Genomic DNA, 27,316 nt, shown 5'->3' with positions numbered 1-27,316 from the left:
GGTGCACTTAATGTAAATCTTACAAAAATGGATGTTGAAAACTATATTTACTGGTAACTGGAAAAATAAAATACTAATGAAAAAATTTTAATTCCAATATTATATAAATTATTTAGGGAAATGGTCAAAGAAGTAGTCCTACCAAGTTCCTTTTATTCCACAAATATGATTCTGATACCCCAACCAGAAAGAGCAAAAACAGAGAAAGAAAAGTACAGGGCAATTTCCCTAATGAATATTGATGCAAAAATTCCAAATAAAGTAATAGCAAAGAAATTACAGTCAAATACCACAAAGACCTTACAATATTACGAGGTGGGATTTATACCAGGAATGCAGAGTTGGTTCAATATTAGAAAAACTATTTGCATAATTGATCACAATCATAACAAAAACAACCAAAATCACATGATTATCTCAAGAGATACAGAAAAAACTCATGACAAGATACAATACTAGCGCCTATTAAAATATATTTGTATAGGAATAAATGGAGTTTCCCTTAAAATAAGTCGTATTTATCTAAAACCATTATCAAGCATTATCTGTAATGAGGATAAGATAGAAGCCTTCCCAATAAGATCAGGGGTCAAGCAAGGATGCCTATTATTACTATATTTATTTAATATTGTATTAGCAAGATTAGCTATAACATTAAGAGAAGAAAAAGAATTTGAAGAAATTAGAATAGGCAATTCAATGAATTAGAATCTTAGAACTGATGATTTGATGGGTATATTTAGAGAATTGTAGAGAACCAACTAAAAAAAACTAGGTGAAATAATTAATAACCTCAGCAAATAGAAGATGTAAAATAAACCCACAGAAATTATCAATATTTCCCGATATTACCAACAAAGTACAGCATCAAGAAATAGAAAGAAAAATTCCATCTAAAATAACAGCAGACTTGTGAGTTCTTCATGTTTAGTTTTTTCTTGTGTATGTTAAAATAAATTACCTGTCTTACATTTGATAAAAGAATAACAGCAGACAATATAAAATACCTGGAAGTCTAGCTGCCAAGACAAACCCAGGAAATATATGAACACAATTACAAAACAATTTTACATAAAGTCAGATGTGAACAACTGGAAAAATATTAATCACTCATGAGTAAATCAAAGCAGTATAACAAAAATGACAAATATACTTAAATTAATTTACTTATTCAGTACTGTACTAATCAAACTACCAAGAATTATTTTATAGAGCTAGAAAAATAATAACAAAATTCATTTGGAAGAACAAAAGATCAAAAAATTGAAAGAAGATGGCTAAGCAGTACCAAATCTCAAACTGTATTACTAAGTGGTAATCATTAAAACATTCTGGTACTGGCTAAGAAATAGAGTGATGGATCAGTAAAATAGATTAGATGCACAATACACAATAGTGAATGATGGTAGTAATCTAGAGTTTGATAAACACAAAGATCCAAGCTTTTGACCACAAGAATTCATTTTTCTGAAAAAAATTTCTGGGACAACTGGAAAGCTATTTAACAGAAATTAGGTATGGCTATTTCACACCATATTCCCAGATGAGGTCAAAATAAGTATATAATTTACACATAAAAGGTAATATCATAACAAATTATGGGAAAATGAAAATTTTATCTGCCAGATCTATGACTAAGAAAAGAATTTATAAGTAAACAAGCTAGAAAATATTACAAAATATAAAATGGTTAATTTTGATTACGTTAAATTCATTTAATTAAAACATTTTTGCACAAACTAAACTAATGCAGCCAATTAAAAAGGAAAGGAGGAAACTTGGGGAAATTTTTAACAGTAAATTTTTCTGATAAAGCCTTCATTTCTCAAATACATAGAGAACTCATCCAAAGTTGTAAGAATATGAGTCATTCTCAAATTGATAAATATTCAAAGGATATGAACAGGCAGTTCTCAGAAGAATTGAAGCTATTTATAGTCATATGAAAAAATGTTTTAAATCACTATTGATTAGAGAAATGCACCTTAAAACAACTCCAAGGGACCAGCTCACACCTCTCAGATATGCAATGGAAACAGAAAATGACAAATGTTTGAGGGGATATGGAAAAAATTGTTTGGTGGAACTAACTCAACCTTTCTTTTCTTTTCTTTTTTTTTTTTAAAGCTATTTTTATTTTTAAATTTATTTTTGATTTTATTTTATTATTAAATTTATTTTTTAAAAATAGCTTTTTATTTTCAAATACATGCAAAGATAGTTTTCAACATTCACTCTTGCAAAATCTTGTGTTCTAATTTTTTCTTTCTCTTTCCCCTTCCCCTCCCCTAGACAGCAATATATATTACATCCAATATATATTAAATATGTGCAATTCTTCTATATATATTCCCACAATTATCATGCTGCACAAGAAAAATCAGGTAAAAGGGGGGAAATGAGAAAAAACAAAAAGCAAGAAAACTACAAAAAAAGTTAAAAAACTATGTTGTGATCCACATTCAGTCCCAACATTCCTCTTTCTAGATGCAGATGACTTTCCATTACAAATCTGGACTGAATCACCTTATCATTGAAAAAAGCCAGGTCCATCAAAATTGATCATTATATAATCTGTGCACAATATTCTTTTGATTCTACTCATTTCTCTCCAAGACTTTCTGAAATCATCCAACTGATCATTTCTTAAAGAACAATAATATTCTATAACTTTCATATGCCATGACTTACCAGCCATTCCCCAACTGATGGACATCCACTCAGTTTCCACTTTCTTGCCAGTTCAAAAAGGACTGTTATAAACATTTTTGCACATATGGGTAACTTTCTCCTTCTTTATGATCTCTTTGGGATACAGGCCTAGTAGACACACTACTGAATTAAAGAGTATGCACAATTTGATAGCCCTTTGGACAGAGGTCCAAATTGCTCTCCAGACTTAACCTAACCATTCTGGAGAGAAATTTGGAAATACCCCCAAAGGGCAACAAAATCTGAATACCCTTTGATCCAGCAACAGCACTACTAGGTCTATATCCCAAAGAGATAAAAAAAAATCAGTGGGGGGTGAGGGGGAGGAACTACATAGGGAAAAAATTCATAGCAGCACTTTTTGTGGTGGAAAAGAACTGGAAATTGAGAGGATGGACCTCAATTAGGAAATGACTGAAAAAGTTGTGCTATATGATTGTGATACTATTATGCTAAAGAAAATGATAAGCAAGTGCTTTCAGGAAAGTCTGAGAAGACTTATAAAAACTCATGCAAAATGAGGCAGAATCAATAAAACATTGTATACAGTAACAGCAATACTATCTCATGAATAACTGAATGATTTATCTATTCTCAGCAATATGATAATTCTGAAGGCTTTATAATGAAAAATGCTATACATCTCCAGACAAAAAATCGATGCCTTCTGAATACAGATTGAAGAATATTTTTTAAAATTTATTTTTCTTGGGGTTTTTTGTCTGTTTTCTTTTTCATTGTGGCTAATATGGAAATATTTTGCATGACTTCACATGTTTTAATCTGTATCAAATTGCTTGTTTTCTCGAGGAGATAGGGTAATTGGGGTGGGAGGAAATTGGAACTCCAAAATTTTTTAAATGCATGTTTAAAAATTCTTTTTAAATGTAATTGAGAAAAATAAAAATTAAGAAAAAATTCCTCTACTTGCTCTTCTGAATATGTCGAATAGCAAAATAATATTAATTTTTATGGAAAATATAAATATGCTATATTTGACATAAGTTTTACCTTAGGTACAGATGCAATCTCTTCTGCAAGGGTTAATTGTTCTACTGCCTTCTTATGGAGATTCAAGTTTTGATAAGCTACTGCTAAGTGATAATAAGTTTCAAATAGCTGAAAAATACAAATATTTTTCTTTAGACCATGAACAACTTTGGACTATCATTTTTCTTTTCAAAACAAACAAACTAGCCAAAATATGAGCTATATAGCTTGTCATTTCACCTACATCACTGTGACATAGCATTTTCATTATAAGATCTTCAAGTAATTGTTAAGTCACAATTTTACAATCTGAAAATCAAAGTATCTTGCCTAGAAAAAAGTACCTTGATTCTAAATGTGCCCATCATTCTTTTCTTCCATCATAATTGCAAAGTTTATTTCAAGGGTACAATAGGCAGACAATATAGAATAACTTATGAAAATGAATTTGTGTTGGTATGCTCAGTATATGGGCATCTAGATGGCACAATCAATAGAATGCTGGGTCTAGAGTCAGAAAGAGGACCCTTCCTGAGTTCAAATCTGAACTCAGACACCAGTTGTGTGACCCTGATCAAGACACTTAATTATGTTTGCATCAGTTTCTTCATCTATAAAATGAATCGAAGAAGAAAATGGCAAATCCTTGTAGTATCTTTGCCAACAAAATAGAAAACAAAAAGCCCAAATGGAGTGCCAGTCAGACATAATTGGAAAGGCTAAACAACAGCAGCAACACCAGCATTGTATCTAATTTAAGTACTTAATTTAAATACAACAGCTAGACAATTAACAGATAAACAACACAATAAGCTAAAAAATGTCCATTATTCTTATTCTTAAGGAAGCCCTGGGGATGCCAAATCAATAAATTTTAAATCCAAGATGTGATTTAATGATCTCAGTCAATACTATTGAGTAAATTAATTAAAAAGATAGCAATATTGATAAACATCTTTTTATTTGGCCTACTGTTTCCTTCACATTTAAAGAAGGAACTTCATTTTTTAAAAATTGACATTTTTTGAGCCAGCTCATTAGAACCAATTGAATATCAGAGTTTCATGTTATAAGACTGAGATGTTAACTTAATGATTCCTGAATTCAAAATTCTTGTTGTTCTGTATACACATTCCTACATTCAGCTCTAGGCAAACATAAAGCAGTAGGAAAAATAGCTTCCTATTTTCTTTCCTCAGTCAAAAGTGCAAATAGTATCCATAATAATTTGTATTTGCAATTGTGCTGTGAAATACAGTCATTAACAACTTCCTTCCAGAATTCCTATCTGGCCTGAAAAAAATATATATATATGTCACTATGGATAAGTCATATAATCCCACAGGGTTGTAAAGATCAAATGAGATAATATTTAGCATGGGTCCCTGGAATGTTAAAGGTGCCATATAAATGCTTATTCCCTCCCTTTCTCCTATTTGAATCTAAAAGTATTTCTTCAACCTTCATCCTACTTGCATTTGTCACTATATCTAACTCTGTTAATCTTCCTGTCTGTCTCTCCTCATATGATCCTTTCCCTTTCTCCCTTTTTTTGGTTTCTCCTTTCCCCATATTCTTTAATTTTGGATATTTGTTTCTAGTCCTCAACCTTCTACCTTTTTTTCTACATTTCAAAGTTGTTCAAAATTAAACTAGTATTTCAATAATGTCTCTGCCATTTTCTCTCAAAAATTCATCTCACGTTTCTAATATTTTCCTTCTTTTCATCTTACTCCTCCAGAACTCAAACCTTAGAGTTTCCTTGGCTCCTTTAGCATTGCTCACACAGTCCTATTAACTCAAATTTTTATCTGCTGCTATTCAATAATTACCTTATACAATGAATGTCAGATGTGGAATAGGAAAAAACTAAGTTCAAGTCTGATTTCAATTGCTTAGCAGCATGACTATAGCAGCAAATTATTTAACTTCTCAGTCCTGGTTTCTTCAAGTAGCATCTACCTGACAGGATTGTTATAAGGGTCAAATGAGATAATACATCTAAAACGCTTTGCAAACATTAAGCACACATATACATATACACACAGAAATATACATATGAAGGGAAAGAGAGACTATAATTCCATAAGGTAATTTGGGCTAAAGACAATAGAGATCATGATTTTTTTTTTTTATCATTGTCTTTTTCAAGCCCTAATTCTTTATGTCACAAAAAGGGAAGATTTTAAGAAAACATCAGTCCTTTAACTTCAAGTTTTCTGAATATTCATCAGTGTGACCCTGTAAAGTGAGTACAAAACTGATATTCTGTTCATTTCTACAATTATCTTAATTACCTATGGAGCAGCAAATGATGCTGATTTTAGAAACACTCAAATTTTATTGGTCACAGATGTTTGTCATTTATTCAGGAATTTAGGTAGTTATAAGAGGAATAGCTCTTTTGAGCTTATTTCTTCCTTTTAGAAACCTGGAAAAAGCAAAACTAAATGCTTTTTAAAGTACTTGAATGTGTACATCAAGAGTCTCTTATGAATCTTCTCCACTCAGATGATACATCTTGTCAATCTGCAACTGTCAGTCTCCTGGGGTTTCATTCCTAATGCAGTCATTCCACATACTCTCTAGGCTCAGTTGTGACAAGACTAAGGAACTTCTGCATATGACAGATGAAATTCCTTGGGAAAACTATTACCTGATAGTAAACTAACTCTGCACAATAAACTACCATAAGCCAAGGTACAAAAACAAAATGAAGATGCTAGAAACTGGACTCAAATAACTTAAAAAAAAAACACCCTCAAAATCTTATTTTTCTAGACTACTGTTTATTTCCCTCATGTCAAGTCAACCCCTATTTATTTAATACTTATGTATGCCCAGGACAGTGCCTAATTTTGGCTCCTTAAAGTTGTAACATTTATAAGAAGGCTAAGAACCAATGAAAATATCAAAAGCTGTTTTAATTGTGATAGCTAGATTAGGTTGCTTAAAACTTATTAATATATATGACCAAGTTTTAGAAGACCAAGATCAAACTATAGCTGGAGCTTTAAAAGTAATAATTCTTTCTCTTGACAATATAAGGGTGGCCACTTATTAAACTGAGTCCAAGTTAACAGTCATGAAGAAGGGACCCCAAAACTCTAAAACTCCTTGAAGGAGAGATTCTCCTTGAACCCTGTGTCTGTGGGACCCCACCCCACAGAGGAACCAAGATAAACACCTTCATTCTGTTATCTAGGTGGGGTTGGTTCAGTCCTGAGCTAACCCTATTGAATTGAAGAGACTCATTCAATTCTATTCAAATTCAGCTCAAGCTGAAACCCAGCTTGTAGCTAAAGCTCCTATTATAAGAGAGTCAATTCTAAACTCATTTCTTTGCAAAGGTCCTGACATGCCAACTATGTTACACTTGCTATGCCAAGGAAACCTCTGCCCACTGGAATAATATTCTCTTCCAGTGCTACCCTCTCTTTATCCTCACCTATTTCCCTAATGAGACTTTATGCCTCTCTGCTGGGATTTCTCTAAACTTCACTTCTTTGTCAGAACTTCTTCACTGAGGAATTCAGCCTTTCTATTCTTGCATAGTAAAGGCTGACTTCCTAATGCCAATAATAAACCTCTTTTATCAGTCTAGCCTTTTTGAGTTTGTAAATTCCGTTACAGAGAATCTCTATGCCTTCAGAAGGGGGTTCTCCAAAACTCCCTACCCTTGCACCTAATTCCAAGGGGGTGTAAAGGAGCCAAACCTCTCCATTTGGCTCCCTGATCCCTGAACCTGGCACTAGACCTCATCATTTAACTCCCTCACCACCAGAAAGCCTAATCTCGTTTTGGTTCCCTAAATCTAGACTTCATCATTTGATTCCCTGAAAGGGAACCCCAAAACCTAAACCTCATCAGTCAGTTGTAGTTGATCATTGTTGGGTAACATTAAAAGAATTTTAATTGTTTCTTGATTAAATCTACATTTTATATTAAAAATAAAACTTAATAAGTAAAAGGTTATTCTAAAGCTATCAAAATATTAAACAGTTAATGGAGGAAACAATTCATATTTCTTTTAAAAATCTTGGACAAAACACCTAAAAATAGCTATATCACAATATCAATTTTGGACTTTTCCCCCCTAATAGATTCTAAATGTTTTCAACAGATTATGAGATTCCGTACTTACTAAAGTAAATAACATATATACATTATCCTATTGAGTCCTATAAACTATGCCCCATAAAGGTGAAAACAATGATTAAGATAGCTTCATCAATCAATCAAATAAGTATTAAGTGCCTACTATATACTAAGCACTACAAAGCACTAGGAATACAAAAAGAGGCAAAAGACCCTCCAGGAACTTGTAATATAATGGAGGAGTCAACATGCAAATTAATATAAACAAAGCAAGCTATATACAGTATAAATAGAAAATAATTTATAGAAGGAAGGTTTTAGAATTAAGAGGGGCTAGGAGAAGTTTCTTGTAAAAGATGTGATTTTAATTGGGACACAAAAGGAGAAAGGGAAGTCAATAAGGGAAGTAGAGGTGGGGAGAGCATTCCAGGTATGGAGGACAGATAAAGATTGAACATTTTACTCTAAGAAATAGCAAGGATGCTAATGTCAGTGGAATGAAGATTATGTAGTGGGATAGAGGGCTTAAGCTTGAAAAGAAAGGTTGTATCTAGGTTATGAAGGGCTTTGAATGCCAAAAAAAAAAAAAGATTTTGATCTTAAAGACAATAAGGAGCCACTGGAATTTACTAGGGAAGGAGAAGAAGTGGAGGTAGGAGGAGAATGGTTACATGGTTTGACCCTTGATATAGGGTCTGAATATAGTGGCTGAATATAGGATGGATTGAAACTAAGAAGAGAATAGTGATAGGCATATCCGTTATCAGGTGTCTGCAATTGTCCAGAGTGAGGAGATGACGGCTTGCATAGAATGGTGGCAATGTCAGAGAAAGGAGTGTATTTGAGAAATGTCCTAAAGGTGAAGTTAACAGACCATGATAACAGTTGGGATATATTGTAGGAGAAGGATGTTGAGAGATAGGGAGCAGTGGAAGATGACTCTTGGGCTACAAAGTCTGAGGAACTAAAAGGATGGTATTGCCCTCTACATTAATAGGGAGGATAGGAGCACAAAGGGTTTAAGAGGAAAGATGGGATCAGTTTTGGATATGTTGAATTTAAGATGTCTATATTCAGTCTGAGAGGCAGTTAAAGATATAAGATTGGCAGTCAGCAGAGAAGTTGAGTCAGAATAAGTTGATGTGAGAATATTTAACAAAGGGATAGTAATTAAATCCATGAGAACTTCATCATTTTAATAAAGCAATCACTTTTAAAAGGTTGCATAACTAATAAAATTTCTTATTTTCATCTTGTACCATTAACTTTACTGAAATAACAAAGAAGCCCTACACTCTATCAGCAATACAAAATATATCTCAGGGGGGAAAAATTGAATAGCACCCATAAAATGTGATAAGGAAGTTTCGTATAGGAATTCAGTAGCATTCTTGTTCAATAGAGAGATTAAAAATTACCAGCTGAGCATGAGGCAGGTCAGTGTCAAATATTTTGAGAATTTTAACTTTGTACACAATATTCAACAGTTCAGTATAGTGTTCAATAGCCTAAAAAAAAAAAAAAAGAAAAAAAGATTTTAATTTTTAAAAATAGATTTCTAGCTTTTCAAACAATTACTCTCATAGTTGAAATGATTGTGCCTGATAAAATTCTAGGTTCAATTAATCAATAAGTAGCTAATGGAAAACTACTATTTTCAAAGTGCTATTAATGTTATGGGAGCAACCTGTTAGTAACTGCTGGGGATCTAATTCAAACCAGCAGAATAGATCCCTTCATGTGAGAGGATGATAATATAAGGAGACTGAGAGGCAGTTGCATCCTCTGACCTCTCTCCCCTTTCCTCTGATTTAGTTCCCATTTCACAAGCAACATCTGCCAGTAAAGGCTGATTTGCAATTCCTTCAAGTGTGTTATGATTCACAGCTATGGGGTTTTCTGGAAAACTGCCCCACACCCTTAATGGTATAGTCCCCTTTAATCCTTTACAGACTTTCTGGGTTTCACACTTAGGTATGGTCCTTAACAATTCCCCAGTTTTTGTTTTATGGGAATTTGATTATTTTCCCCCCAACAGCATGCTCAGTAAGTTTGTCCAATATTGTGAAGCAGCTGTATCTGAGTCCACATGCTGAGGAATACAAATAGCACTATTAAAGTCTTTTCCATCCTTTTCCTCTGGATGGTTGCAGGGTAAGATGCTGTAAGAGTTATTGAATCTTGTGAGATGTAATTTGCTTTTACATCATAATAGTTCATCATGGAGGCAAACTTTCTGACAAACAGAAGAGTAGGATTATAGTCAGAGCAGACATTTTTCTTAAGTCCCTTATCAGTCTCCTGGCTCACCCCATTACTGTGCTATCCCATTAAATTATCTCTACTAAAAAAGTCTTACTGGGTTTCTTCTCCCTTTCCTTCCCTGAGGGTTACTGAAGGAACTCTCCTGGGAGGATCTTACTCAGGAATAGCTCTAGAGCTACTGCTTCTTTGTTTCTTGTGTTTCTTGTGCCCCACGTTAGGGGCCATTTGTTACATGAACAACCTGCTAGTGGCTGCAGGGGATCTAATTCTGATCCCTTTATGTGAGAGGATGATAACAATACAAGGAGACTGAGAGGCAATTGTATTTTCTGACCTCTCCTCTCTTCCCTCTTGCCTCTGATTTATTTCATTCTCAATTCACAAGCAACATCTATATCAGTAAAGGCTGATTTGCAATTGCTTCAAGTGTGTGATGATTCACAGCTGTAGGAGCTTTTGGAGAATTGCCCCACCCCTTAATGGTACAGTCCCCTTTAACAGGCTTTCTGGGTTTCACATTTAGGCATGGTCCCTAACAATTTAATGTGCAGAAATTGCTATTGCAATATTAAGAAAACACAAACGCATGAATTTAGGGTAAAATAGGAAAGTATTAAGTAAAAAAAGTCAGGATGAAAGAGGCAGAAATTGAGACAGAGAGAAACAGAGACCAAGACAAAGAAATAGAATAAATACAGAAATGGAGACAAAGGAAGATCTAGTTTGTTTGGTTTTTTTTTGTTAATATCTTGTTATACTTTACTGAGTCAGAAACTTAAAAGCTCAAAGCCACAAAAACAGTTGTAAATTATTATATGTGGAAACCCTAGCTCGTGAATAGATGAAAACAAATGACAATTAAGAAGCTTTAATTATTCATATTAGACATCAAAATAATTGTAGCAAATTCTATTAAAAATTCAGATGTTGGGAGCAGTTAAATAGAGTACCAGCCCTGAAGTCAGGAGGACCTGAGTTCAAATCTGACCTCAGACACTTAACTTTTCCTAGCTGTGTGACCCTGGGCAAGTCACTTAACCCTAAATGCGTGCCTCAGCAAAAAAAAAAAAAAAAAAAAAAAAAAAAAAAATTCAGATTTTTAAGCATAGCTATATACATATAGACAAATAGATAAACATATAGTGGTTAGAGGAGAAAGGTATTAAATTATAAACAACATTGGGGATTTTATCTATAAAAAGTTTTTTTTAATTTTAAAAAAGCATATCTTTGTTAGGTTCCCTGGTATCTATTTTACCTATTTTACCTTTCACATCAAAAAAAGTAAAAAGATTGGCCAACATATTTTGCAACTGCATACATTCATTTTAGAGGAATAAGTGGTACCATTATATAAATGAATTAAATTTAAGACACAAATCAAGAGATTTTTAATTTGATGTTTAAATAAGGACATGTGTAAAATAAAATAACATAAAATTTTAAAATATATTTAATATTGTAATATATAATTATATATAATACCAATTAATATATGTTAATATATAGTACATACATTTTATTATCTATTATTTAAATATAATAAAATACAAAGTTATAAAATATTAGGTATATTTGTTGAATTGAATTGTAACAAAACATTCTAAACTTGGAAGCAACCTTAAAGATAATCTAAGTTAATCTTATGGACAAAAAAATTGAGACCAGAAAAAATTAAGGAGCTAGCCCAAGATTACAAAGGAAAATAAGCAGCAGGGGCAGGACTAGAGATGGCTTGAAAAAGTGGAGGGAAAACACTACATGGAACCAATACAAATTCCTGCCACTTATAACTTAACCACTATGACCATATGACAAGTCATTCAGTCTCATTAAGCTTCACTTGTGAAATAGGGTTAGTGATACTTGTATTACAAGAAGCCTGGAATAATTGAGCAGTGACCTCAGTAGTAAAAACTTTGATTTGTACTCCTGCCTTTAACACTAGTCATTTGAAGGGTAAGCCTGTGATGCTCTAGGATAAAACAGTAGTTTTCAATGGACTGGAATTATTTAGACCCTTGCTATGAAGGAACTGTTGTTAGGCTGTCAGCTGAGATTCCAGTATACTAACTTTGGTACTTTATGTCCAGCATCATCTCCTGCAAAGAAGCAACTCTGGAAGGGGGTTGTGGAGAAATCAGGATAGAAAGGGGGTCAGAGAGAAAGACATAAAATATCTTCCACAATGCAGAAAAGTGGTAGCAGAGCAAAAGAGAGCCTACATGACTATTGCCAGTAAAGGAATAATTCTTATAAGAGTAAACCTCAAATCCTTTCTCCTTCCTACAGGTTCCATCAAGATAACACTGTAAGTCAAATAGGGATGACATAAGTCCACCAAAAGAGGAAATCTAGAATCTCTTGGTTTTGAATCTCTGATTAAAAGGAAAAACTTAAGCCCTGAAACCAATATCTAATCCAGATTACTATTTATACTTAATCTATAGTCTCTGGTTCACTGCAAGGGAATCTTAACTTGATAGGGGTTGGCTATGAGTCCTTTAGTATATAAATATTGTTTTTCAGTCAGTCAGTCATGTCTTTGTGATAATACAGTCCATAGCATTCTGAGTCTTTCCATCCTCTACTATCTCTCAAAGTCTGTTCATATTGTCTTTGTGAAATTTTCTCTTCATCTCATTCACTGATATCCCCTTTTCCTTTCTCCATCAACCCTCCCCAGCGACAATGAGTCCCATCTTCTCATTCTGTGGCCAAATGTATTTGACCTTCAAGTGAAGAGCCTGAATTAATTTCTTTATAGACTGATTTTGATCTCCTTGCTGTTCAAGGAATTCTCCAAAGACTTCTCCAGTACCACAATTCAAAAGCATCACTTTTGCAGTGCTTATCTTTTCTTTATGATCCAAATCTCACAGCCATACACTGCTTCTGGAAAAAAAAAACCCAGAGTTTTGGTTATTCAGATCTTTGTCAGGAAGGTGCTGATATGCCATCATTTTACTTCCAAGGAGCAAGTGCTTTTTAATTTCATGACTGCATTTGTTGTCTGCAAGGAGCAAGTGCCTTTTAATTTCATGACTGCATTCATTGTCTGCAATGATCTTTGAGATCATGAATATAAAATATGACATTGCATCCATTTCTTCTTCTATAAATAGAGCCAAGATCTTAAGAGATTTTTTAATGTAAAGCTATTACACTCTTCTCTTTCACACTCATCAAGACACTTCTTAATTCCTCTTCATTTTCTGTCATCAGAGTGCTATCATCTACATTTTTGAGATTGTTAATATTTCTGCTGGCAAACTTAATTTTGGCTTTTGACTCATCCAACCTGGCATTATATATATATATAAGTTAAATAAAAAAGGTGACAATACATAGCTGGGTCATACTCCTTTTTCAATCTTGAACCAATCAGTTGTTCCATGTCCAGTTTTAATGATTGAGCCACATACAAGTTCCTCAGGAGACAACTAAGATGATCTAGTACTCCTATCTCTTTGCAGACTTCTCACATTTTGTTCTAATCCACACGATCAGAGATTATAGTGTAGTCAATGAATCAGAAGCATATATATATATATATATATATTTTTTTTTTTCTGGAACTCCCTTGCTTTCTCCATAATCTAGTAAATATCAGCAATTTATTCTCCAGTTCGTCTGCCTTTTCAAAAACCAGCCTGTTCTGGTAATTCTCAGCTCATATATTGTTGAAGCCTAAATTGCAGAATCTTAAAGCATAATCTTGCTAGCATGTGAAATGAGCAAAATTATTTGGTAATTTGAACATTCTTTGGCATTGTCCTTCTTTAGGATTGAGATGTAAATTGATATTTTCCAATCCAGTGGCTGCTGTTGAGTTTTCCAAATTTGTAGGTGTATTAAAAGTAGCACTTTAACAGCATTATCTTTTAGGAGTTTAAATAGCTTAGCTGGAATTTCATCACTTTCACCTACTTTATTGTTAGCAATTCTTCCTAAGGCCCACTTGATTTCATTCTCCAGGATGACTGGCTCTAGATCAGTAATCACATCATCATGGTTATCAATGTTACAATTTTATACAGTTTTTTTTGTGTGTGTATATGTGTTTTTATGATCTCTTTTTAATCTGCTTTTGTTAAGTCCTTACCATTTTTGTATACTTTTTTTTTACATACTTTAATTTTCTTGAAGAGATCTGTCTTTCCCATCCCATTGTTTTCTTCTATTTCTCTGCATTGCTTATTTAAGAAAACATTTAAGGAAAATCTCATTAGTCTCTGGAACTCTGCATTCAACTGATTATATCTTTCCCTTTCTCCTTACCCTTTCACTTTCCTTCTTTCCTTAGCCATTTATAAAAACTCATCAAACAGTCATTTTGTTTTTTTGTGCTTTTTCCTTGGAATGTTTTTGTTGATGCTTCCCTTATAATATTGTGAATCTTTTGTCCGTGGTTTCTCAGGAATTCTATCTTCCAGACCGAGGCTTCCTTTCAGAGTTGACCTAGCCATTTTTATTAGTGTTATAGATACTTGTATTTTTTCTCTATTCTTCCCCAGTAGTGTATTGGACACCTTTTGACCTGAGAGGCTCATATTCTGATATCATCTCTATCACTTTAATACAGTGCATGGATTTTTCTTAGCAAAAATACTGGAGTGGTTTGCCATTTCGTTTTCCAGTGGATCACCTTTTGTCAGAACTCTACTTTGATCTGTCCATCTTGGGTATTCCTGCATGACATAGATCATATTTTCAATGAACCTGGAAAGCCCCTCTGCCATTACAAGACAATCATCCAGGAGGAATAAAAAGAAGTGTTCTATTTTTTAAAAAAACATGTGATTCTGCATGCTTATAAATTAGAATAGGTAGCTATCCTTGGAGAAGCATCTAATAATAAAGTTCCTCAATTTTACCAATTGGGGAGAAATGACTGAGGAAAATATAAAAGTCTCCAAACTAAACTGGGCCCTTCATGTCAGGGGAAGACCACTGGCGCAAAATTATAGAAATACCACTAATTCATGTTTCCTGGCCTTATTCTTAGTATTCTAAACACTTGATAGTGCTTAGGTTTTTAAATCCATTTATCATTATATCAAGCAAAAGGCCTTATGGAATACAAATCCAACCTCCTCTCAAATTACTTCAAATAATGATCTTCCCTTTCTTCTTTCAGTGTAGATGTCTAATATACTATTTGCTATTAAATTGTGGTCATTTCAGGCTGCAAAAAGAAAGAGAATGAAAGCAAATGAAAGTTTTTATAAAAAAAATTAATGGGCTCAAAACTGAACCTAAATAAGTTTTTAGTAGGGAATATGGCAAATACACCAAAAAAAATCAGTGATGCTCTTAAATTTCATTGAGTTCATAAAGCAAGATCTTTTAAACATCTTGTAATTTAATAAAAAATTAAAATTCATGACAATGCTTTCTGTGATACTACTACTTGCTTGTATTCCTATTATCATAGTATCTCAGGATTAGAAGGGGTCTCAGAAGCCATCTAATCTCAGAAACATAACTGAACAGGAATTCTCACTATAACGTACCTGACTGAGTCATTTGGGTACTGCTTGAGTTAATCAACCAAAAAGCATTTATTAAGAGCCTAATATATATACTAGATACAGCCAGAGCAAAGGCAAGGAAACAGAAGATGGAATGTCATGGGTGAGAAATAGAGAGAGCCCCACTTGTCTGAACTGCAGGATACAGAAGGGAGTGTAATAGAGAGAGTCTGGAAAGATAAGCTGGGCTTATGTTGACAATATAGTATATTGAATAGGATAATGACATTGCCAGACATAAAGGGAAATTCATTATCTTGTAAAGCAAACTATTCTCCTTTTGAGTAGCTCTAATTAGCAAATCCTACTCTTGCAAGTTGCAAAGTCCTGAAGACCATGTGAAAAATCTCCCAGAACCAACAATGGTTACAAGTTACATATTGATAATAATGACATAGGTTTCCAGAATGTTTTCAAACTGCTTCTACCAATAGTAGTCTAACTTTCTGTGTCAACAGGAAGATGTGAATACCAGTAGCAAAAAGAGTGTCCAATTCCCTACAATTTGTGGTGTTTAATAAATATTGGTTTGAAATTTTAGATTTTTTTAGATTTGATTTTTGAAATTTTTGATTTTTAGCTAGGAAAAACCCAGGCTCAAATCTCACCTCTTACATTGATTAGTCATCTGACCAAAGGCAAGTCACTTACTTACCTTTTTTTGGATCTCACTTTCCTTTATGTAAAATAAAAGTAGTAATTAATAGCTTTATTTTCTACCTGATTGTGGTATTATGGAAATCAAATGAAATAATGAATTCATAAAGTTTTTTAAATCTTAAAAGTAATATATTAATGCCAATTAAATGATAAGAAACATCATCTACAATGATGATCAAATAAATTTGCTGAAACCATCTAGAAACACATAATTCCAAAGTCACACATGTAATATATACAATTTAAGTTTAACGTGATTGGTGTGTCCCTAGGTATGTCTGACTGGTAATTACTCTATGGTGATACCATAACCTTACCCTTAATCAGAAAGAGGAAAATGCATGTTATGAATTAATATGTGCAAAAAGTATTTTTTTCCTTTGAGATAAATCTGTATTGTTTCCCTTGAAGTCCTGGAACAAACACATTAATTTTTAACAGTTATACCAGTAGATCATAAGAACTGAAAGGTTCTACTAAGTGGAAAAGTTTTGAGTGTGGGCACAGAGATAAACTGTCAGTCAGCTGAGGACAAACTTAATTAAGCTGAGAAAGGTCCATGACTAGGTTGGTTATAGGTGATTAGTTTTTCTGTGTCAAATTACGTATACAAATATATACTAATATAAAATATACTAATGAGCAAAGGGTTTGAGATCTATGTCCATTTTTTCATCAGTACTGCTAGACCTTGTGTAGTATAGAAGTAAACCTGAAGTAAAGGGGGTTCTAGGAAATTACATAAGGTCACTTCCAATTCTCAATCCTAGTTCAGAACAAATGGTCAAGAAATTTAGATATTTTAGCAAAAACAAACTATAGATCTAAAGTTTCATTTGTCATGCTACTTAGAGAGGATTGAGATTTTTGGCTTCAGAAACAAAATTTGGAGAGAGTTCTGACCTAGAAGTGTTACAAACTATATCTCTAAGGATGTTTTCTGTACTAATGAAATGATGGAATAACTATTAAAGTATGTTTCCTTGTAGTGATTCAATTTTTTAAAGCACTTAAATACCTACCATGTGTCAAGCAAGGTATATTCCAGATGCTAGACTCTAAAAAAGACTCAAGAAATTTTGATTCCTCCTAAAGATACAATATGTTAGCAGATGAGTCAATACAAGATCATTTGAAAGGGGAGTCCAACAACTAGGGAGATTAAAAAATACCTTCAGAGATTCTAAGACATAGAAATAAGGAAGGAATGCATTCTAAGCATGCAGGAAATCATTCAAAGGGTAAAGGAGACAATAAAGAAATAAGGATAACCTCTTGAGTTTGCAAACCTGAGTGACTGGAAAGATGATGGTGATTTGCAATAAAAGTCCTTACATAACCTAAAGAAGTTTATATCCTAGCTTCAAAGAATAGAACAGAGAAAAAGTAACACAACCTGCATTCTCTTCCCCCAACTCCTTGAGCAAAGATGAGTGAAATAACATTTGGGGGAATGGGTGGCAAGTGCCAATAGATGGTGTCATTGAGCTAAGTCCTTCAATTTGTTGGTTTATGTGGGAGATCAATCTGTGCAGCTTCAATAAAAGGAACCATAGCCTTCTTTTCCATCTCACCTTGCCATGAGATTTTTCTGGGTTCCAATTTCTTTGAGGAAAAAGGACAACTACATATAAATTCAGTTTAATTCCAGAGATAAATATGGATTACAATGTTTAACTAAAATTTGTATTGGCCTTTAAAAGATTAAACTATTAAATGTGGACAGGCTCTGGAGTAAAGAGAATTATTGGTAAACTTTCGGATGTTTTGTTGCATTTAAAAAAGTTTTTAAATTTTAGATATTATTTATAAAATATCCAAATACATAAACACATGCATTTATAAGGGGTTAAGCAGAAATTTGCATTTTGCACATTATTTAAAAATACAAATGTTTTACATTTTCTTTCATTGAATTACAACTAAATTTAAAATAGGGGATCACAATGCTTTTCAACATTTCATGAAAGTAAAAATTTACCTCCATTTTAGTTAATATTTGTGTATACTATTACACAGTACTATTTATTTTTAAGAGGAAGTCTCAGAGATGCAGTTGTTGTAGATGTAGTTGCTTCCATTAAACAATATACTTAGGTAGCAGAAAGGATCATTTTCCTACACCTGCTACATTAATGTGCTCAGTAACTACATTCATTAGATTTATATTGCTTCTTCTAGTGTCTTGTCTCTTCACTTGAAGGGATGCATCCATACTTCTGTTTATATTAAATCATCCCTCTTACTACTTGATCTCAGCTGTTCTCAACTTCTCAAGTATTATCTTACTTCCTCAGACTTCAATGTGTCTTTCCATTGTTTTCCAAAGCTCTGCAGCACACTTTGTAGTTTATATTACTTCAGCTCAGCATTCAGCAGTTGCCAAGGTAGGAATCACGGTCACCCAATTTATTTGGGCCATTGATAAAAAGCTGAAATAACAATAATGAGTTGACCTCACTATTGGTGATCTTGGTTTGGCATACAATATCATAAAGCAGGCTGCTGACTTTCAAAAACTAAATGTGGCATAATATCCACATTGCACATGGTGGACTCATTAGTTGAATGAATAACTGGATACTGTGTGCATGTACAAATAAAAGATGTGTAACCTGTCAATGTAAAGGTGCAAAATACAACAAAAAGATTGTATATTAAAGTGTAGGATGGTATTAGTTATTAACTTTTAACCAATTGATTAATCAACCAATCAAAAATTAAAAATTATTAATAATTAAATATTCATTGTATTTTTATGTCATTTCCCCCCCCTCCCCAAAAGCACAGGATTTCAAAAAGGGATGGAATAAGGGACTAAGAATCAGAAGACCTGCCTAAATTTATCTTTGCCATTACTCTAGGTGACTCCCTTGGCCAGTCATGTCTCTTTTGGGTCCTAAGTTTTTTCATTAGAAAAAGGGAAATAGTCACCCCCACATCATGATGAAGCTTTAGAGGATGACTTCACCTCAGGGAATATATGGATTTACAATAGAAAAAAAATTTATATACATATTAATAAATAATAGACACCAGGAGGGAGCCATCATACCACATAAGATTAAATCCATTCAGGTTACATCTAGTGACAAACTAACCCCTTAGAAAGATTGAGATGGATGTGTTATGTGTGTAATACTGGAATTTTATTTCTATTAAATAAAAGGATCTTTAAATCTCCAAGTCTAAAATAGTAATTCTTCTCTCTGGTTAACCCAGAAACATAAGATTAAATCCATTCAGGATACATCTAGTGACAAACTAACCCCTTAGAAAGATTGAGATGGATGTGTTATGTGTGTAATACTGGAATTTTATTTCTATTAAATAAAAGGATCTTTAAATCTCCAAGTCTAAAATAGTAATTCTTCTCTCTGGTTAACCCAGAAGAAAAACTTCTGGATATCCTGAAACTAATATTTTCCTGGATTAGAACAGGAGGCAGAGATGGAGGAAAAGTTAAAGGTGGACAAAGAGGAGAAAGAAGGTGAGAAAGATGTGAAGATGGAGGAGATGAGATGGAGGAAGAGAAGGAAGAGAAGAGATGAAGAAGAGCTGGAGGAAGAAGAGAAGTAAAAAAGGAAGGAGACATGGGGGGGGGGGAGAAAAAAGAAGAAGAGAGAAAAAGAAGAAAACCAAAAGAGGTTGGAAGAAAAGAAGTGGAAGGAGAGAAAAAGAAGAAGTGGAGTAGAAGAAAAAGAAGGAGGGCATGGAGGGTGAGGAGGGAAAGGGGAAGAAAGGAAAGAAGGGAGAATGTGAAAAGGGAAAAGAGGGGGAAATGGAAGGAGAGGAGGGGAAGATGGAACAAGAAGAGACTAGATAAAGGAAAAGTTGGAGGAAGAGGAGTAGGTAGAGAAGAAATGGAAGGGGAAGAGAAGAGGAAAGCTGGAGGAAGAGGTGAAGGAAAAGCAGCAAGAAGAGAAGTGATGGAAGGGGAAGAGAAGAGGGGAAGAAAATTTGGAGGAACTGGAGGAAGAGGAGCAGGAAGAGAAGAAGTGGAAGGTGAAAAGAAGAGGTGGAGGAAGGGAAGAAGAGGTAGGGGAAAAGGTGGAGGAAGAGGAGCAGAAAGAGAAGAGATTGAGAAGAGGAGAGGAGGAGGCAGAGAAGAGGGGGTAGAAAAAAGTAGGAGGAAGGGATAAAGAGGAGCAGGAAGAGAAGAGATGGAAGGAGAAAAGGTAGAGGAAGAGAAGAAGAGGTGGAGGAAAAGTTGGAGAAAGAGGTGGAGGAAGAGGAAAAAAGGGGACTATGAGGGAGGAGAAAAAGAAAAGTGGGGTGATGAAGAGACAGGGGAGAGGAGGAAGACATAGGGGAAGGAGTTAGAGGAGGATGATCAGGCAGGAGGAGAAGATGGGGGACGTGGGAAGAACAATTAGGAGGGAGGGAAGAGGAAAAGGGTTAAGAGGAAATAGAGAAGGGAAAGGCGGAGGAAATGGAGAAGTCAGCTGTCCTCAGGCTGAGTCTACACATTACCTTTAACCAGGACTTGGTTTGTTCACTGGCTATGGCTTTGCGCAAGGCTTTACTACCGGACTCCTGAAGATGAACCAAAATTGTGGTAGGAGCGGACAGAATCGTTTTCTCTAAAGACTGCGTGACGGAAGGACAGGATGATGAAGTGGATGAAGACAGGGATGGGGGTGACGAAAGAGCCAGGCCTGGGGACGTGATGGAAGCCATAGTTTTGAAATGAAAAGGGAAGAGTTCCTCTGAGCTTCCAGAAGATTTCCGCCCCCCCCCCCCCCCCCCCGAGGGAACCTAAATTGGCCCGCGGCGTCATAGTGGGTTTGGAACCTGGCTCTGATGAGTAAGAAGGAGGCCTGGAGCAATGGGGAGAGGTGGGGCGGCGTGTGACCCAGGAGAGAGCCCCCAGGATGCTAAAAACTAAGCTCTACTGAGCGCGGAGTCCCTATCCTTTTACTTAGCCTCCGCCATCAGTTCCAATGACCTTGGCCAGCTCCTTCTGGGACAAGAGACAGTGAGACGACAACTAGATATGGAATCATGACTTAAGTTTGAAGCTAATCTCTGCCTCTCCATACTTGGGCAAGCAGCAAGCTGAGGGCAAACTGCCTCAGTTTCCTCATCCGTAAAGTGGAGACAGTGGTGAGTGGAAGAGTTAGATCATCTCTAAATCCCTTTACAATTCGAAATCTGTTCCTTTTTCCAAAATAAAATTAAGAGTATATGAATTTCCTCTCACAAGGAATAATTGTGAAGATCATGTCAGATAATGTAAGTGTGATGCATTATATTTGTAAAGTCTTATGTTATAAAAACTTTAAGGTTTACAAAGCATTTTAAATGCACTAGCTATTGTTTTTAATAAAATTACTAAGTGTCATTCATTTCTTCACTAAGGTCCTGCCCCAATATCTCTAGGACATGGAGCTGATCTTTTCATTTCACCACAGAAAATTAATTTCATAATTTATGTATTTCATAGGATTTAGAGTTGAAAGGGACTAGAATGATTTCACATTTTAATTTTATAAATAAAGAAATTATGATCCAGGTTAATCAAAGTTTCAGAGGTCACAAGTAGCCCAGCCTAGACCCTTTATAAGTCCAGTGCTCTTTGCATTGCAAAACTCTGCTTTCATATATATACATATAATTATAAGTTACAACCGTGGCAAAAAAAAAAAAAAAAAAAAAAAGAAAAGAAAAGGAAAGGGGAAAAAAAATCTCTAAGCACATCCTGGAATGAACTATCATCTCCACACCAGCCTAGTTGAAGTCAAAGAAATTTATCACTAAATGGTGATTTTTATTTGGTAGCAAAACTTAAACTATGAGTTAGTATTGCAAAGAGAGATTTCTGGAGCTGAAAAGGACCTGAAAACTCTTGTAGTTTACAAAAGAGGAAATTGAGGCTTAGAATGATCAGGATCCGATCATAGACAATGTATAGCATAGCCAGGATTAAAACCTCTTTTGACATTGTTGTTTCTATCTCGATATTATCCATTAAATGAATTTTCTTTTCTTTTATCCCAGAAACACAAATACTATTTCTTTTCAAAGGTAAAATACATTGCTCATTTGTTTGTCATGTAGCACTTGGCAAAAATCCAATTTCATCTTCTGTTTCTACTTGTCTGAGAGAACATGCTGGTTAGTTAAAATTGCATCTAGTTCTGCTACAGCACTTCCTTCCTCTAACAGTTATTTATTGTATATTCCAAATATTTTATTGGTCAGAACCCTCTCTAAACTTATAACTCAGAATTGAGCAAATATATAATTATGTAATGTGCATATATGTTTGTAAGTTTTAATTTTTACCATAAGCCAAATGATATATTCAGTTCATCATAATGGTTTTTTAATTAGATAGCAATGTAATTAAGTAATAATAGAACATTTCCTCTATAAACATTGAGAAAATAGCACATACATACTTACATATTCAGCAGGAAAAGTTAGCTTTCATGGACAGTAATGATATGTAGGCAGGGCACCTTGGTGAAAGGGAACATGGAAGAATAGGGCACAGGAATAGACATGAGCAACTCATATTCCCAGTACTATAAAGGTGCTGATGTCTCTTGTGTTATCCCACACTGTTCTCTTCTGGATCTGCTCTTTTCTAGGTACTGCTTTCCAGCTGATCATCTTTAGATGCTTTCTGGAGCCACCTATACAAATCCAATGTTATTTACCTCCTTACAGTTCCTTGTGGAATTCAGGAAAATTCCAACTCTGGATTTTCACTGGTTGTTCTCCTTCTCAAAATTCTGTCCCTCCTTGACTATGTTTTCTGTTTTTCTTCTTCCTTTAAGTTTCAGCTAAAATCCCAAGAAGTCTTTCCCAATTATTTTCATATAGTACAGCTCGATTTATCCTTTTTGAATCTTATTTTTACTTGGTTGTTTTCATGTTTTTTCCCCACTGGAATTTGAATTTCTTGAAAGCAGGAATTGGATATTTTGGGGTTTGGGGTGATTTTTCTTTGTATTTACTGTACTTAGCACAGTGCCTAGCATATAGTAAGTGCTTAATAAATGCCTGTTAGCTATTACATAAAAGCAACATTCACTATACTTGTGACTGTAGCTCCTATACTAGCTTTTCTAGGTACTTCTACTATCTGCCAGGAAAAAAGCCACCTTCAGTTTCTTCTGTTAGACTCCTTCAGCTTCCTCAGCTAAGGGATTTCTTCACTGCTACCCACAATTCTTCTCCATTCACTAGAGGTACTGAGATAGATAATCCTTCCCCACACAAGGGAGAATACAGTAAGCCTCTAGCCATCATTCTCAGTAGTAGCGGGGAAACTCTCCAGCTCAATTGATTACAATTATCCCTAATCAGTATTCTCAATCAATCAGCCTTTGAATCTTTTCACTTAAAACTTCTCAACCCATAGTTGTCAAGATTTCTGTAGTCTTTCAATCAGGTCTTACAGCTGCTGCTGTTGATCTCTATAGTATTTTCACTCAGCTTTCTTTCATCCAGTGGCTTTTTTGAAGTTCTTAGTAGAGAAGAAAATAACATTATTCTGTATCATTTAATAATTCATTCTATTCTGTAATTGGTCCTCTGCTTTATTACTGTCCCATTTTGTCAAGCCACATCTCTCTGTCCTTGACGACGTAAACTCAGGAATATAATCAAAGATGTGGTTGAAAGAAGTTGTATACTTTGGGTCTATGACTTCTTTGTCAGGAAGTGAGTAATCATCTATCATCTTCTTAACAAGGTTTCTCTCAGATAATGGTTATAAAGTTGTATGTATTCTTTATTTTTTTTTTTCATTAACAGAAATCTTAATTTTTTTTTTCTTCCTCCTCTTACCTCAGCCTAAGGGTGGGAACCTTCTCTTCAGCCAAACTGTACCAGGACTGGTTTTGCTCTTTGAGCTCTTTATGGAGCTCATTTGCTAACTGCTCCACTTCTTCTGAGCTCTATTCTACTGAACTAAATTTTTTACTGCTCTCCCCAGAGTCTTTGTTAACTTTCAACAAGATGATGATTAAAAAATTCATTTTAGCATTTAGCACTTCCTTTTGCTAATGTCTCACCAAGCCTACATTTCCTCAAACAGAAAAAGAGTGGAGACATAGTGGTAGGAAAATCCTTTTTAGTTATCCTTCCTGTATCCAGAAACCCCTCTGTTGTATGCAAATAGCAAATGTTGAGGTGATAAAAATAATTCTCAGCATGACTTTTGACCTTTCTCTTGCTTTCCCAGAAAAAAATATATATCTATTTGACGCTTCTGATTTGGGAACTCATAAATTCTGTTGCAAGGGATCTCAAGATTGGGTTTTTTGGTAGTTATTTACTTCTATGAAATATGGTCTGAAATAAGGCATATGGCTGGGTCTTTGGAATTCTTTTTGCTATATTTGTATTATTTGTTGTAAGGAAATCTGACTTACATTTCATTATTTTTCTTTTTCTTTCCAAAACAAATCAATTTGTATTTCTGAGCATTGCCCTTTATTAGGCAATATCAGGCCTATATCTTTTAAATATTTCTTGCACAGAGGATTCCAGTAAATAGCTAGAAAATAATTTTCCTGAAAAATAAAATACTAGAAAAATTGAAATGTGCAATTTTTAGAAGTATCCCTCTTTCTTTGTTCTTTGTAATTCTCACTTAGAGTTTGAAACTCTTGATAAATTTTATTTTATCTAGTTTGTGATATAATTACTTCTAGCAGAATGTACAGGGTCCAGCCTAATGAATTAGCAGAAGACAATTTAAGGAAAGGTAAGTTGGTTTTGCGTGATGATTTCAGTGACTAAAGCATTTCTTACATTTCAGTGACTAAAGCATTTCTTACATAGACCAACAAAGTGTTGTGCTAATGACCCATCCCTAAAGTGTTCCTGATAACTTTGAAATGATGTGGATATGTTTAATGAACTAAACCTGAGTTGGTATGGATAACTGTTACTCCATCCTCACCACCAAAACCCTATAAAAATAAGGTCCAGCACTCCCCTATCTGCTACAGATCATGCAACTCTAGTGTTCCCAACTCTAACCTGAGATTGCCTAAGTGATGGACTCCTCTGTGCCCCTCTCCTTCCCATTCTCTTCTCCACTGCTACTTCCTTCTACTGCCCAATTCTCCTATCTCATGATATCTTATCTCCATAACTCAATACGGTTTCCCTCTGCATTTTCTGTGCTTTTGTGACTCTCTTCACCTCATTAAAGTGTGATTGATATGTTGCTCTTCATTTGCTGCCATTGTGATCTTTTTCCATGCATACAAAAAAAATTCTGGATACATCCCCCTACCCCAACACAAATGAATCCCCTGGTGATCCCATTCCTTTATTCAAACTGGGAGCACCAAGAGATGCAACTATACATTACTCACAGGTACACATACCTCTGAACAAGCAAGGTGCAGTGAAATCATGGGTAGAAATCAAAGGCACACAGCTGAATCTTGTGTCCCCTCCTAGGAGAATTTTTCCTTTATTTGATTTATAATAAATTAATAATTCCATAAATTAATTGGCAATTCAATAATAATTCTGACAACTACTTTTCTTTCATGAGGAGTGGTTAAATTTTTGGTAACCTGAAATGCAAATTATCAGTATGGACCCACTCTCACCCCTCCCTCTAGAACTATGTATATATTTTGTATATGCCTACATATATGTATGCTTACATGCTCTCCCCAGATGGAATACAAACTATCTGAAAGCAGGTACTGTTCCATTTGTCTATCAGTGTCCAACTTATATTAAGTAATAAATTCTTATTTGATTTATTATGGTCATGGATACTCAATGACTAAAATATTTATGATGTAAATTACTAGCATCAATTAGTTCACTGCATTGTGATTTCCTCAGCATGGGAACTCTTTACCGGACTGCAATTTAAGAGACTTATATAAAATTATGCAGTTACGTGATTTATCTACAATTATAAAACTAGCAAGCATCAAATCTAGATCTTTCTGACTCTAGATCCCACACTTTAGTCTTTTTTCCCTCCTGACTTTATTTAAAATCTATTTTAAATTTTTTCTCTTCCTAGTAAACACGACTGTATTTTAGTAGCACCAGCATGATATAGGCATCTAATAATGAAGTGGATACAATGCTGGGGACTTGGAGTCAGCAAGATCTGAGTTCAATTCTGGCTTACTAACTATATGATCTTGGGTATGTTATTTAGATTGTTTGCCTCAGTTTTTTCAACTTTAAAATGGACTAAAGAATAGCACCTACTTCCCAGAATGATGTGAGGATCAAATGATGTAATTTTTGTAAGAAACACAGCACAGTGTGTGGCATATAATAGAAACTATGTAAAGTATTCATTTTCCTTCAGTAGAAAAGGTTGTCTTTAAAAAAGAATTGCAATTAATTGATAGGACTAGCAATTATAACCTTACTTCTCTATCAATTGCCAAAATTAATTCTTTGGCTATAAATATAAGCACTAACTGCAGGGCTTTTGCTGCCTGATTTATTTTTTTTAAATAAGAGCAAAAATGTAAGAAGCTTAGCTTTTCTTTCTTTCAATATGAGTTATTCATTATTCATTTTATATATATATATATATATATATATATATATATATATAAAAACAAAGTACTCTTGGGAATAATAAAAGCTTACATATATACAGCATTTCATACAGTAAAACTATTTTATGGTTATTATTTCATTTGATCCTCACAAAAGCCTGGTGAAGTAATCAGCATTATCGTGCCCATTTTCAGATGATGAAATTGAGAAAGATGCAGTGACTTGTACATTCATAAAACATAAAATGGCAGAGTCAAAACTCATTTATTAATTAATAAATGTTTATTAAATGATATTTTAATTTATATTACTGAAATATTTATGGATATTGTTCTCTTAGTTCTGTTTATTTTCATCATGCAAAAGTTCATGTGAATATTCTATTTTTTCCTGAAATTCTCATGTTCATCATTTCTTATTGCATAATAATATTACAGTGCATTAGCTTGTGTATTCATTTCCCAATGAGTGAATACACATTTTGTTTCCATTTTTGCTACCACTGAGCACCTAAAAAACCAGAAAAGGTCTTTAAAAATAGACAA

The 27,316-nt window shown here is 34.2% G+C and overlaps 1 protein-coding gene across 1 annotated transcript in view; it reads right to left on the bottom strand.

The window, feature by feature from the left end:
- LOC111721113 overlaps positions 1-20,980 on the bottom strand; it is a 73,069-nt gene extending 52,089 nt beyond the window's left edge. Inside the window, exons 1-3 of the mRNA XM_031938832.1 lie at positions 20,733-20,980; positions 9,219-9,308; positions 3,724-3,831 (exon numbers count right to left, since the gene is read on the bottom strand). Coding sequence (XP_031794692.1) covers positions 3,724-3,831; positions 9,219-9,308; positions 20,733-20,939 — 405 coding nt within the window. The 5' untranslated portion in view covers positions 20,940-20,980. The remainder of the gene's footprint in view (positions 1-3,723; positions 3,832-9,218; positions 9,309-20,732) is intronic.
- Positions 20,981-27,316: the final 6,336 nt, after the last annotated feature.

The sequence above is a fragment of the Sarcophilus harrisii genome, chromosome 5, assembly GCF_902635505.1.
Source record: "Sarcophilus harrisii chromosome 5, mSarHar1.11, whole genome shotgun sequence".
Lineage (NCBI taxonomy): Eukaryota > Metazoa > Chordata > Mammalia > Dasyuromorphia > Dasyuridae > Sarcophilus > Sarcophilus harrisii.
The sequence above is the reverse complement of the archived record's forward strand: the minus strand, read 5'-3'. Positions and strand labels throughout refer to the sequence as shown.